Here is a 15572-nt window from a genome sequence, read left to right as displayed (position 1 = left end):
AATAGCAATGTCAAGGTACTTGTGAAACAATAACAATACTGTCCACATACTTGTGAAACAATAACAACACTGTCAAGGTACTCGTGAAACAATAAAAGCACTATCAAGGTTCTCGTGAAACAATAACAGCACTGTCAAGGTACTTGAGAAACAATATAAACACTGTCAAGATAATCTTAGAACAATAATGACACTGCCAAGATACTCTTTTACATTTTATACAGTCAGACATCAAATATTTTGTGTGAAATGTTTGGCACATTTATAAAACACCATCGAAAGTTCAACTCTGAGATTTATTGTCAATAATGATTAAAATTCCCTTTTCATTTATATACATAGAGACAGAGATACTATGAACAGTACACTTGTACAAATGTTGTTGTTGTGGCTGTGGGTGCTGTTGGCATAACAGTGCATAGAGATGTAAAAAATATTAAACATAAACTGCAGACTAACCTGAGCGGCAAACTCCCATAATGTCCTCCTTTTCTCCAGAAGATTACGGCACTTCAAATCCATTTTATCCGGATAGTCCTCAAGAACTTGTAAAAGACACGACATCTCTGAAAGTGCACAAGACAGCACTGTAATCATAATAAATTAAATCATCTTCAGGATAGTTTGCTATCAATACAAAATTAATTTTATATTTCATTCATTTAAAATAATTGACATCGCTGAACCTACCTTATATTAATATTTATAACGATTGGAAACTTTACTAGTCACATGATAACTGTACACAACAATTGCATTTTAGTCAGGATTCAATACATTCATTTGTTTAACAGGGGCAGTCAAGCCAAACGACCATGAAGACCATGAATATGAGTAGCAAAAAACTCACACTCAACATATATGAAATGTTTTTTGAGCTGATGCCATGTGATATGGTCTTATATGTGATATGATCTTGAATGTGATAGGGCTTTATAAATGATGTAACTTTGCATTGACGTTCATCCTCTTGACCAATGAGAAAATGCCTATATAAACCAAATATAATCTGGCCTTATTTGTAATTGGACCTTAAATGTGATAGGGCCTTATTTGTGATGGAACCTTAAATGTGATAGGGCCTTATTTGTGATGGGACCTTTAATGTAATAGGGCCTTATTTGTGATGGGACATTAAATGTGATAGGGCCTTATTGGTGATGGGGCATTAAATGTGATAGGACTTTATTTGTGATGGGACATTAAATGTGATAGGGCCTTATTGGTGATGGGGCATTAAATGTGATAGGGCTTTATTTGTGATGGGACATTAAATGTGATAGGGCCTTATTTGTGATGGGACCTTAAATGTGATAGGGCCTTATTTGTGATGCGACATTAAATGTGATAGGGCTTCATTTGTGATGGGACTTTAATTGTGATAGGGCCTTATTTGTGATGGGACATTAAATGTGATAGGGCCTTATTTGTGATGGGACATTAAATGTGATAGGGCCTTATTTGTGATGCAACATTAAATGTGATAGGGCCTTATTTGTGATGGGACCTTAAATGTGATAGGGCCTTATTTGTGATGTGACATTAAATGTGATAGGCCTTTATTTGTGATGGGACTTTAAATGTGATATGGCCTTATTTGTGATGGGACATTAAATGTGATAGGGTTTTAGTTGTGATGGGACTTTAAATGTGATAGGGCCTTATTTGTGATAGGACATTAAATGTGATAGGGCTTTATTTGTGATGGGACATTAAATGTGATAGGGCCTTATTTGTGATGGGACATTAAATGTGATAGGGCTTTAGTTGTGATGGGACCTTAAATGTGATAGGGCCTTATTTATGATGGGATATTAAATGTGATAGGGCTTTATTTGTGATGGGACATTAAATGTGATAGGGCCTTATTTGTGATGGGACATTAAATGTGATAGGGCTTTAGTTGTGATGGGACATTAAATGTGATAGGGCCTTATTTGTAATGGGACATTAAATGTGATAGGGCTTTAGTTGTGATGGGACATTAAATGTGATAGGGCCTTATTTGTGATGGGACATTAAATGTGATAGGGCTTTATTTGTGATGGGACCTTAAATGTGATGGGGCCTTATTAGTGATGCGACATTAAATGTGATAGGGCCTTATTTGTGATGGGACCTTAAATGTGATAGGGCCTTATTTGTGATGGGACATTAAATGTGATAGGGCCTTATTTGTGATGGGACCTTAAATGTGATAGGGCCTTATTTACGATATGGCTTTATGTGTTGGAGCATCATTTAGTGATGTGGCTTTATTTGTGAAAGGGTTTTATATGTGATATGACCTTCAATGCAATGGAGCTATATATATATGATAAGGCCTTGTTTGTTATAGTTAAGACATATCAGGAACATCTCTATGACAATTACTGATTTAAGCTGTATGTCTACTATAATTATAAGACAACTGAAGACTTACTCATTCCCTGTCCAGACTCGTATTCGCGGCACCAACGTGTGAGAGTGGGGGTACAGGCAATGTTGAGTTCTGGGTCAGTATGAATATCAATGTTTACCTCATTTTGCCACTGTGCTATTTGCTGTAATAGAAGTGAAAAAGGTATGTTACATGTGTTTTAGTGAAAATTGCTTTGATAATGTTATATACTGCATGCCTTTCAATTGCCTTTTCCATATCCAACAGTGAAAATGCAGCACATCGAACTGAAAAATCACTATAATTATACTGTTACTTTCAGACCCCGTATCAACATAATAGCCTTTGTTGAGTGCTGCCTTAAACACACTGAATTGTTTTTTAGGTCTTTACGATATAAACCAACAAATCAATAACAGATTTGTTTTGGGAATGAAAATCCTGACAAATTTTGTGTAAGAGCTCAGTGCAGTTTTATTTGTTAAACATAAACATATAGAGAAAACCCATGACCCCCAAAGGGGGCGGGGCCAATTTTGACCCCAAGGCCATAATTTGACCAATCTTTGTTGAGGTCCACTAGACGATGAATCATGCCAAATATCTAAGCTCTAGTCCAAGTAAGTTCAAAGGAGAAGATTTTTGAAGTTTTCACTATAAACATATAGAGAAAACCCATGACCCCCCGGGGCGGGGCCAATTTTGACCCCAAGGCCATAATTTGAACATTCTTTGTAAAGGTCCACTAGACGATGAATCATGCCAAATATCTAAGCTCTAGTCCAAGTAAGTTAAGAGGAGAAGATTTTTGAAGTTTTAACTATAAACATATAGAGAATACCCATGACCCCCCGGGGCGGGGCCAATTTTGACCCCAGGGCCATAATTTGAACAAACTTTGTAGAGGTCCACTAGACGATGAACCATGCCAAATATCTAAGCTCTAGGCCAAGTAAGTTCAGAGGAGAAGATTTTTTAAGTTTTCACTATAAACATATAGAGAAAACCCATGACCCCCCGGGGCGGGGCCAATTTTGACCCAAGGGCCATAATTTGCTCAATCTTGGTAGAGGACCATTTGGTGATCCTACCTACCATATATCAACGGCCTAAGCCTTGTGGTTTGGGAAAAGAAGATTTTTAAAGTTTTTCCTTTTGGTTGCCATGGCAACCAGAGTTCTGCATGGAATTGAATTCTTTGAACAACTTTGATAGAAGACCACCCAAGGAACATCCCTTTGAAGTTTTATTAATATTGGCCTAGCGGTTACGGAGGAGATGTCTTTGAAGTAAATTGTTGACGGACGACGCACGACGCATGACGGACGCCGGACAAAAGGCGATCACAAAAGCTCACCTTGTCACAAAGTGACAGGTGAGCTAAAAAATTCAAACAAGTTCTATATAAAAAAAAATTCACAATAGGACAATTGCTGACAACCTGTATTATGTCTCTTTGGTCAATGAACCTGCATCTGTCTTGTGATTGATGTTCACACACCAAATTCAATGAGATACAGGACATCAGAAAAGTGTCCTATCATAATATCCTCTAAGCCTCGTTTTATGTGTTAAGAGAAGTGCTTCTGTAGTTTTCTTTTTGCAAACAAAAACAACAATGAAAAGTATCTGCCTGCAGAGCTAGGAGTGGTGGGTTCGATCCCCATAATAGTTGTTGCATAAAGGTTAACAACTATTAGGATTAAACTTGACGGACAAATCCCATAAAAAACCTTACTTCAACTCACTACACTCAATACCTCTCACTAAACCTCATTACCCCTCACTACCACCTGCTACCTACCACTACCTCGCACTACAAGCCGCTACCTTCCACTACCTCTCACTACCAGCTACTACCTTCCTTTACATCTCACTACCACCCGCTACCTACCAATACCTCGCACTACAAGCTGCTACCTTCCACTACCAGCTAGTACCTCTCACTACCACCCGCTACCTACCACTACCTCGCACTACAAGCAGCTACCTACCACTACCTCTCACTACCACTGGCTACCTTCCTGTACCTCTCACTACCATCCCCTACATTCTACTACCTCTCACTACCACTGGCTACCTTCCTATACCTCTCACTTCCAGCCGCTACCTCTCACTACCACCCGCTACCTTAAACTACTTCTCACTACCACCCGCTACCTCTCACTACCAACTGCTACCTTCCACTACCTCTCACTACCTCTCTCACTATCTGTCACTACCACCTGCTTCCTTCTCTTACATATCACTACTCTCACTACCACACACTACCTCACACTTCCACTCACTACCTCTCTCACTTCCTCTAACTACCATTCACTACCTCTCTCACTATCTGTAACTACCACCTGCTTCCTTCTCTTACATATCACAACACTCACTACCACACACTACCTCACACTTCCACTCACTACCTCTCTCACTTCCTCTAACTACCACTCACTACCATTCACTACCTCTCTCACTATCTGTAACTACCACCTGCTTCCTTCTCTTACATATCACAACACTCACTACCACACACTACCTCACACTTCCACTCACTACCTCTCTCACTTCCTCTAACTACCGCTCACTACCATTCACTACCTCTCTCACTATCTGTCACTACCACCTGCTTCCTTCTCTTACATATCACTACTCTCACTACCACACACTACCTCACACTTCCACTCACTACCTCTAACTACTGCCCGCTACCTTCCACTACCATTCACTACCTCAAAAGAGGTAAAATCAACTCACATGAGCACAATCAGATTGTTTATCTATTTTTCCCTCGGTGAGCTTCTCCTCAAGGCAGGTCTTGACCTTGGATTCCTCATCTTTTGGCTGGAAGCGAAGGACCTCCGTATTCTTGTCGTGGTCACCCAGCGCATCACTACAGAAACTCTGGATCTAGGGGAAAAAAAACATGACATGTAGAAAATATCTCTTTCTGATTTAGGTGCAAAAATATTGCAGGACATTGTCTGATACAGTGTCAAAACTTCAGTTGGTCCAAATTAGCTAACACCCTCCAAAGCCTTGTAATTAATTAATTAATTGTTTGCTGGGGTTGCCCACAATCCAAATTTAAAAAAAGATGGGCTCTTTTTATTTTTTTAAGTGACATGTAAATTTAGTCTTGCTTATCAAAATGTAAAATGTTGGTGAATGAAAGTTACTGTAAACATTAAAAAACAACAACAAGAGATACAAACCTGTTTTTGACAGGCCTCCAGTAACACAGGGTCCATGTTTATATCCTGATGAACTTCTTTAATCAATGGACGGATTTCAGCCACGCATGCCTTTGTAAGCTCCTGAAATTGATTATGATAACTATTGGGATCCTTGGATTGAGATATCTAGTAAGCATTTTCTGTAATTATTTTGGTGCATTTTCCGTAATTACAGGCACATTTTAGGTATATTAAGGCACATTTTCCGTATATTAAGGCACATTTTCTGTTCTTTAAGGCACATTTCCTGTATTTTAAGGCACATTTTCTGTATTTAAAGGCACATTTACCATATTTTAAGGCACATTTTCTGTACTTAAAGGCACATTTACCATACTCCAAGGCAGGTTTTCTGTATATAAAGGTACATTTTCTGTATTTTAAGGCAGATTTTCCTTAAATTAGGGCACATTTTCTGTATATTAATGCACATTTTCTAAATATAATAAGGCACATTTTCTGTAAAATTATTCCAAACCAATTTATTTCAGCTCAATTGTGAAGACAGCTTTACCCATATATGAATCATTGTTTTCCTTCATAGAAAAAAGTGCTATTGTCAATTTTAAGAGGTCAAAAGAACATTCCTCTTTAATGTGTTCAAGTATACCACTAGACCACTCCAAGCTGGGTGGGGCTCAAACCACAACTTCTTGGGTGAATGGCAGACAACCATACCACTAGATCACTCTCAGCCTGGTCGGGTCCATTCCCCCCCCCCTTCCCCCATCTTAGGTGAGAGACAGACAACTATTCAACTAGACCACTTTCAGCTGGCTGGGCTTCAAACCCCAACATTTTTGTTGAAAAGCCGACAACAATACTACTAGAACTATCTCAGCTTGGTGGGGCTCGAACCTCAACTTCTTGGGTGAGAGGCAGACAACTATTTGACTACATCACTCTCTGCCATGTGGGGTTCGACCACCAGCTTCTTTGGTGAGGTTTAAATTCCAGGTAGACATTACCACTAAACATTTCTTACCAGACGTGTGTTTCCGGTCATGTGACCGGTGCTGGAAAAACTCATCTTACACCCCCCATGTAAGATGAGTCACACGCAACAACGCGCCACTTCTTATTTCTTTTATTGTATGGTTTATGAAAAGTATATTATGCAATTTCAATAAAGAGAAATCAAAAATATAAGTTTACAATACTTTTAATAAAAATTGAAAATAAATAATCGTAAAAGCGTGATTTTTAAAGGAACTATTTGACGTTGGATAGTGATTTAAAATTACGGCGCTTTATGACGTCAGTACACAACGTCGCACGCGCTTTTGTACATTTCACCAAAAAGCATGTGCGACGTTGTGTACAGTTTTCTACGTCAATTTTTCAACAAATTTATAATTTTAGGTATGCAAGAAAACATATCAATCATGTTTTTTTCGGTCCGGATCTAAAAATCTGACCTTCAGGCACGCTGCGGGACTGGTAACTCGGCAAGCCTCGTTACCGGCATAAGCGCGTGCCCTCGGGTCGGATTTTTCTATCCGTATCGGAAACACATGATAGATACTTATACTCTCCCCCTTTTCTCAATATTGAAGTTTTTTCTTCAATTCATGTTATCTCATTGGACGAAGCTTAATACAGTTTTAATCTTTTAATTAAACCACCTTTCATTAATCTATTCAATCTATTATCAATGGCAAACAATTCCTACTTCAGGAAAATTCTGAGCAAATACCACTAAAAAAAGCATTTATTAATTACATTTGTGTCAAAAAGCATGTCAAATGTTTCTCGCCAGCTCATATTAAAATTTACAAAAAGAAATCCTAACAATGAATACTTGACCATCACATACCCCTGTTGTGTATTTTCTTCTCAAACAATTGATGACCTTTCCCTCCATTTCTTTATCATTAGAATTTTCTTTTATAACATCACTGCAGAATTTTCTAATGTCCATTTTGCATGATTTAGCCAGAGAGGGGTTTATCCTGTAATCTGAAAAATAAAAGATGGGTTGAACTTAAACAAAAGTGTGACGTAGCAAACCAAAATGCCTTCCTAATTTTTCAGACAAACAAGGGACAGAACTCGATAATTATTAAAACCAGAGTTCTGGGCCTTGCTACACATGCGCATATTCTCTCTGGAAACATTTGATGTGTACCTAGCTACAACAGTTTTCAACTTATAGCCAAGGTTAGAGTTTTTGTATTACAAATGATGCTGACACTGATGCTGACATCGAGGCTATAAGCCAAAAAGCTTAAACAACTGTAAAACTGATCATTTAAAGGGGCACAATGAAGGTTGATACAAATATTTTTTATCTGTGCACAAATCATCTGCCTCAATTTCCCAAGTTTACTAGAACTCTGCGAGTTGGATGTGTCCCCTGATGATATATTTACTGTCAACATTATAGCTGTTAGATTGGCATTTTATTCATTTATAGACAATGATGTTGCCATTTAACTTTCAAGTGTAGGTGGCATTTGAACTGAAGGTAACAGTTACCAGACAAAAATAAACAACGAAAATTAACAAAGGGCAACAACTTTAAACATATGGAAGCAAGAGTTACGGTTCTTGTGCACTGCACTTGCCCTCAATGAAATCTATCTACATATGAAATTTGAGATATGCTCCTGTCAAGTAAAAATGAGACGCGACCGCCGCCACCACCGACAAAAGTAACCCTTATTTGTCGCCTAGTCAGGCGACACAAAAAAGATAAAAAATATTGCTAGTAATTTTTTATCACTACACTAATCATGTTTTGTTTTTGTTCAATCATCAAATCAAATTATTAAATGTAAAAATGTATAAAATTAAAAAATAAAAATGTGCCCCTTAAAAGAAGCATTTTTTCTTTCTAAAAAATAGTGTTACCTTTAGTGCTTTCCATGGCTCGTCTCTCCACAATCTGTTTACAACTGGAGTCGAATCCGACCTCTTCCACATGGTTCCGGAGGCATCTGAGGACATCGGACGGTTCCTTGTGACTGCAGTACTTCTGCCAATGTAAATATACATCGTAATTAGATACATGTACATTGATACCAATATTTACTTTAGTTAGATAGTAAAAAAAAACCACTTCAACATATCACACATGGTTATTTCTCCAGAAACAAGACAGTTCAAATGCAGAAGTCGGATGTCGGACATAAATCAAATCCAAATGTGTTGCGATTGGTGATATTTATTTTTTTACATTTGGATGTGTCAAATGTTGGTTATCTTGACTTTTCCCCTAGGTCCCGATAAAGTCGACATAATGAGTTTCAACTGTACATGTTAATGCATCATCTTCTCAAGATCATTTGATTCTCAACTGTCACAAATATGAAGTGTGTAGATGTAACATCATATCTTAGTAGTGTATGTATAAATGACATTAAGTTAGGTGTTCTGCACACAATTATGGAATTCTCACCTTAATCATTGATTTGCACTGCTGGAACAGTTTGAAGTCTGCGCCCTGTACGGCTTCATCAATCTGAAAACAAACAACATTCAGGTCTCAATTGTGTTTCATGTCCTTTTTATATCACACTAAGCTGCATAGTAAACCAGTTTTGCAATAGGAAGGCTATTCATGATAAGTTTTCTACCCCGACTGGCATACGGTATTTACATTTATGTGGCAATTTCGAATATTTCTGAAGGTTTTTGGCCATTATGAACTAACCTCTATATTGAGATCAATAGAGTACTTATTTTTAAAGTAGTTAACCCATAAGCCACGTATACAGTGAAAGTGGTATCAGAGAGTTCCAGATTCTGACCTTGTTCATGTTGGAAATAACTTTCTTTAGGTAGTTATGGGTAAAACTTTCATAAGAATGTTTTATGCATTGTTTTTCTAAACGAAAAAATTTCAGACAATGATTCAGAGCCAGATTCTATTTCTAAATCTTCCATTTTGTATTTTATTATCCTCCTTCCTTTTTTAATACTTTGCACTATGTTAGGACTTTTAATTGTTCCCGAGTAAAATGTCAGGAACAGGGGCATACAGGTATGTGTAGTTTCTGGAGGTTTGATTCCGGAAAAAATCATTAAGTAAATAATGAAATCTGTTTCAATCTGTTTCAGGGATGTGATTGACTTGGCTGCTGAACGACTGAAACCATTTCCAAAAGGGCTTTCAAAGACGCTTAAGGCCTCAAATTGGACGAATAAGCCTGCAGCAGAAGCATAACAGGTGTTTAAGAAGAGGGCTTTGCTGCTTTTTTTTGTCCCTGCAGCAACCACATCCGTGGGAATTTGGCAAATCCGTGGACATTTTATATCCCTGTGCTTTTAGAATAAAAGTACATTCTACAAGGTTGTTTTTACTTCTCTTTTGAACAGCATTTTATGACACCCATCTGACAGCTTTCTTTTGTGGTCCCTAAGACATTCAGTCACCTGAAATAAGACAATACAATTGTTAAAAATATATATTTTTTCCAAAAAGGATGGTTCAACTCTGGACAGATGAAACAGGGAAACAAGAAGTTGTTAACCAGAAGAGCATGGTGCAAAAAAGGATGAAAATTCTCTTTTGATGCATTGTCAGCAACCACAGTGCGTTCTACCTTTACACTCCGTGATGAATACCACAGAAAAATTGACTGACAAAATCTTGTTTGAGGCAGGGGAGACAATTCTTTTTCCAATTAAATTGCATGTTCTAATTAATGCTCTTCAATAACCCTGTATTGTCCATTTTCTCCACAGGCCAGTGGTCTATGTAGCTGTTTTAAAATATGAAGTGATCTGTGAAACCCAGTTCAATTCCAGCTATCCTTGCAGAATAAATTGTTTTGAAGAAGAGTTATTAAATGCTTTAAGATGGTTTATTGCAAATTATCAGTGTGTTTTTTTCTTTTACTGTTTCAAACCATAAAAATAACTACTTGATCATTTTTAATGGGTTTTTTCTGTTTTGAAATTTTAACCAGCTTTCAGATGCAAATCAAACATCAGCCGACACAGGGCTGGGACACATTTTCAGTGTGTTTGCAAACATTTTTTTTTCGCGCTTTTGAAAAACTACAATTAACTGTTATTTAATATCCTTTTTAGCCATATAGTTAAAAGCAGCATTTTGTCTTAATCGCAATATTTTTCATCTGCTGCCAATTGTATAAACAGATTTACCCAGGGTAATATTTTACCGGCGGTAATTTTCCTGGTAAATTGGCGGTAATCAATTGTATAAAACAAAATTAAGATTTTACCAAGCTATTTACCGCGGTAATATTTACCCTCCTCCAAGAGGTGGGTAAATTGATTTACCGTCTCAGTTACCAGAATCAAGATGGCCGACCAGACATAAACAAACGCTCGATTCACAACTCATTTTGTCGATTTTAAAGACAAACTGAAACTTCGTGCTTAGAAAACTGTTCCATTACGTCCATATCAATATAAGACAGGAATACAGAGGTAAGAAATCGCCAATTACTCACTGTGTGAACAAATAAATGCATAATAAATATTCCAACGAACAAATTTCATGTAAAAACACAGTGACACAAGAAATCTGAAGTTTAAGAAAGTTATTTACCTTGTTTCGCGTTTAAATAATTCCAAAATCTTTCAAAGCTCAATGCAATGGTTCGAGACCAACACTTGATTGCAGGTCTCGACCTTACTTTGTTGAAATGTATCCCACTTTGCACATATTTTGAGTATTTTGCACATAAATATTTACAATCAAATTGAACCGCCTGTAAACATTGAACAATACTGTAAATGACAGCTATGACGTCATTTTCTATGAAATATACCTCAGTCTATAGTCTATTTCCACAGTTTTCTTTTATATAGAGGCACACAATGGGGTGACTGCTAACCAAATACTGTGAAGTGCCTTGATAATATAAAAGTTTACTGTATATTTGATAAAAACAACAGCTGTGGTATGACAACATACCCAAGTATGATTTTTTGAGTTTGTTAAAATGTATATAAATTATACTGTTACATATACAGTTCTGTGATTAGCACGTCTATGTTCAATTGTACACAACCATTTCATAATTGTGATAATGAATATTATAATCATTTTAGGCTTTTCATCAGCGAAAGCCAGCAGAGCCAGTATGATGATAGAACATATAACAGGCACATGATAAAAGACACCAAGAGCAGTGAGGTAAAAATAAGGTTGTTTTTTTTCTTCTGTAAATAACTTGTTTGTTTATTGTGAAAGCCATCATCTCTTACCGACAATCTTGTTAACTTACCTTTCAAATTTATAGAAACATTGGCCTCTAGGGAACGCCGTCACCCCCTCCCCCCCCCCCCCCCCCGCCACCCCCCACCCCCTCATATGCATATTTCCATATCCGCATCCAATATTCATTAATCAGCCATTTAAGATATGAAGCTGATTTTCACAGACAACATATAATTTTAATGATTACAAAATAATTTTACTTATCTTTAGATTGCTACCAGTGGAAGACCAAGGTTATATGACAAATGTGCCGTCAAGAAAACATCACAACATGAACTTCATGGAGCCGCTAGTGAATTATATGCTGTTTAACATTGCTGATTCTGGTTATTGGTATATACATAAGAATCGACTTTGATTTTGAATTTAAGACCATTTATAGTTAAATGAAAATAGAAAATAAAATTAATGTTACACTCCTTGTATATTGACTTTTAATATGTTCCTGTAAAATAAAGATATGGTGACTATATGAGTAAGTACTAATAACACTTCAATTTGACATCCACAATGGGACAGCCTAGTTTTTAAATAGTTAAAAAATATTATTAAATAGTGCTGACAATAACTGAAGAGATCATGTAACATTCTATTTTAAACAGAAACAATTATGACATAAATAAGCAGACACTAAAAATAAGTTCATTAAGTTAATTATACATGATTGCACTTTTAGTGCCAAGTTGAGGTTACTGCAAGCCTATGGGTAGGGACATAATTATACAAATATATATATATATATACAAACAAGATCAAAGAAAAAGATTCAAGATCATTTGGTCATTAATAATAAACATAACTGATATATTATACAAATGTCGCATGTAGTTTAACAATCTTATGAATTTGCAAAGTGGTTGGATGCAGCATTTAATAAATGGAATTCTTCAAGAAATGACATTTCACATAGAAGATATAGAAAATATCAAGTACATTTATAATATGTGTCTGTATTGACACATTAAAGAATCAGTGGTGTTTTCTTACATATATTCTTAATTTCAGCAATAATTCAGTTTAAAATATAACAATGGACCCCCAGCTTTAATTAACAAATACATTGAATACTGAAACAATGGTACATATTAGATTAAAGATATGAATTATTGATCACTTTAATGAGAATCAATTCTATGAAACTCAGTGCATCATTTCTATGACAAGTTGAAACTGACTATAAATTCCTTAGGTGTCAGCGTGAGAAAAACGGAAGATGCCATTCAAAGATATTTTTTGAATTTTGTGTTAGCAAGTATAATTTCTTGTCAGTTATTTTTTGTTTTTAAATTATTCAGATATATTGTGTCATTATGACTTGCAAATCATTGCAATAATGTTCGCATTTTTCTGCGGTATTCGTTGACCGTTTTGTATGAAGTAAAGAGTAACACCCCTGAATTCAGAATAAGCCTACCCCTTGCAGTGTTGCATACATGTGTTTTATTGATCAGCCACGGGAGTAGCTTATAATACTTTGTACTGTTTTGTTGAATATTTACCAGGTAACTTGTTGGGCCGATTTGATGAATTTTGTCATTAACCTGCCTTTTAGATATTTTTTTTATAAAAATGGAATGTGGACATTCATTTTTTTTATAAAAAAAGATACCTCCAATCTGACAGCTGTGCGGGGGAAAATGACGTCACTCTATTGCATTAAGGGACATTTTGGTAAAATTTACCCTGGTAAATTTACCGCCTTGGTAATTTCTTTTATACAACGCATTTACCGCCATGGTAATATTACCACGGACTTTACCGGTGGTTTTACTTACCGAGGTAATTATTTACCATTGTTTATACAATTGGCTGCTGGTAAACATCAAAAGTAAATTATTCACAGTCATGCTATGTCACTTGTGAAATAAATGTTTTGGTGCACACTCATGAAATATATAACTACCTGCACGTAAAACAAACAATTATCCTTTATACAGTTGAACCCCTTTGGCTCAAACTGGCTTTGCTCAAATTACTGATTGGCTCAAAATTGATGTAAAGGACCGATTTCTTTTTACTGAAATGAAAGCCATCCCTCTGGGCTCGAAATTTCTGAGGCTCAATGTATTTTCACAGGTCCCTGAGAGTTTGAGCCAAAAGGGTTTGACTGTATCTTATGTTTTCCCACTGTAAGAATTTCATACCTTGGCATTTCCTCCTTTTATTCCTGTACAATAATTTTCAATATCTTTCTCACAAGATTTTTTTAGCTTAGGGTCCAAGTTGATATCTTCACTCTGTAAATAGCAAAGTAGAAAATTAATGTCATGGGATAAAATGTCAAAAACAGTTTTACACATTTATTCTGATTAAGTGTCATACGGGATTTGAGTATTTAACCTCTTAAATTTATATTAAACAAGAAATAATAAACGTGAACCATGACGAAATACACCAAGCCAATCAAGCGAGTTGGCTTTACGGTTCTTTGTCTTTTTTTCACATTTTCTTCCAACGCACATAGAAAAGGCCACACTCAGATAATACCAACAAGCTTAGTCAACAAGTCCACAAAGTTGTATTAAACTTATTTCAGAATCAGTGTCATTAGTGGATATAAGGGGGTGGTGCACCCAGAGCGCCCGACCCTTAAATCATTCAAAATTTACTTTTTATTTCAATATAAGGAAAAAAATTAACCGTTTCAGAAAATAAATAAATGTTAAAAGGTTACGGCCCAAAGTTACACCCCCCTCTAACATCGAATCCTTGATCTACCCCTAATTGTACAATTGAAGCTTTTATACTATACGGTTAAAATGAGAAACAGCAGATCTGCCTCGACAGGATTTAAACAATCCACAAACCATTTCTAGGAGGTCTGCCCTGACTTCCTGTCTACACTTTTGGCTGATACGGGCCGCACTTTCTTGGAGAATATCGTTCCTCACTAGCTCGCTCAAGCACACGACCACATCTGCCCTACAAAACAAGCATCATCAATAAGACGGTTCGTTTTCAAGTGAAATAATTACATAAAATGAAAATCAATCTTTTTTGTATAACATAAAATTAAAATCATGTTTGTATAACCATCCAATTAGTTTTTTGAAGCAATGAGTAAATAGAAGTTTAATAATTTTATTAATAGTCCAGCAGAATCTGTACTGGACCGTGCATCGGTGCCTATACAATAGGTTGTTACATTGCCTTATTGGCACGACTGTTCTTCAGAAGAACCCAAATGATGACACCCTGTTATCAGTTGGAAATTCATGGAAGTCAAAATGGTGTCCAAGATGGCCAGTGAACAGTTGGTACAATGTAAGGTAAGGACATGATCATTATTTATGTTTTGAAAGGTTAGTGCATATACTTACATGCTGATTACAAGTAAACATTGAGATAATGTATGTTACATACATCACATGTTTATCTACTAAACTTGCAAAATTATTGTGATTATAACTGTTTGGGTATGCCAATCACGACACTACATTATCAAATGTAATAATACATTTGTATTGGTCAATTTAAGTAAGTTTGTCATTTTTGTTACATATGGTGGCATTAATTTCCATTTACAAATACAGTCTTCAACCATTACACATACACAATTTAGTGTTCATTGAAATGATCTCAACACGGCAAACAATCTGATTAATTTTGATGAAGATAGGACAATCAATATTCAAAACATATAACCTTTACAGTGTTAAGATTTTTGTAAGATTTGACCTAGTGACAACGTTTGGACCCCATGTGACCCACTTCTAAAAGAATTCGAGATTTGATTAAGGGGAACAATTTGAACATTATCTGACCAGTCCCC

The 15572-nt window shown here is 36.1% G+C and overlaps 1 protein-coding gene across 1 annotated transcript in view; it reads right to left on the bottom strand.

The window, feature by feature from the left end:
• LOC128242815 (Golgi apparatus protein 1-like) overlaps positions 1-15572 on the bottom strand; it is a 43316-nt gene that overhangs the window by 6620 nt on the left and 21124 nt on the right. Inside the window, exons 15-24 of the mRNA XM_052960158.1 lie at positions 14608-14722; positions 13945-14037; positions 9910-9981; positions 9005-9067; positions 8458-8581; positions 7421-7563; positions 5584-5685; positions 5126-5278; positions 2423-2543; positions 460-566 (exon numbers count right to left, since the gene is read on the bottom strand). Of these exons, the coding sequence (XP_052816118.1) occupies positions 460-566; positions 2423-2543; positions 5126-5278; positions 5584-5685; positions 7421-7563; positions 8458-8581; positions 9005-9067; positions 9910-9981; positions 13945-14037; positions 14608-14722 (1093 nt within the window). The remainder of the gene's footprint in view (positions 1-459; positions 567-2422; positions 2544-5125; positions 5279-5583; positions 5686-7420; positions 7564-8457; positions 8582-9004; positions 9068-9909; positions 9982-13944; positions 14038-14607; positions 14723-15572) is intronic.

This window comes from Mya arenaria, chromosome 8, assembly GCF_026914265.1.
Source record: "Mya arenaria isolate MELC-2E11 chromosome 8, ASM2691426v1".
NCBI lineage: Eukaryota > Metazoa > Mollusca > Bivalvia > Myida > Myidae > Mya > Mya arenaria.
This window is presented reverse-complemented; position numbering and strand designations above follow the sequence as displayed.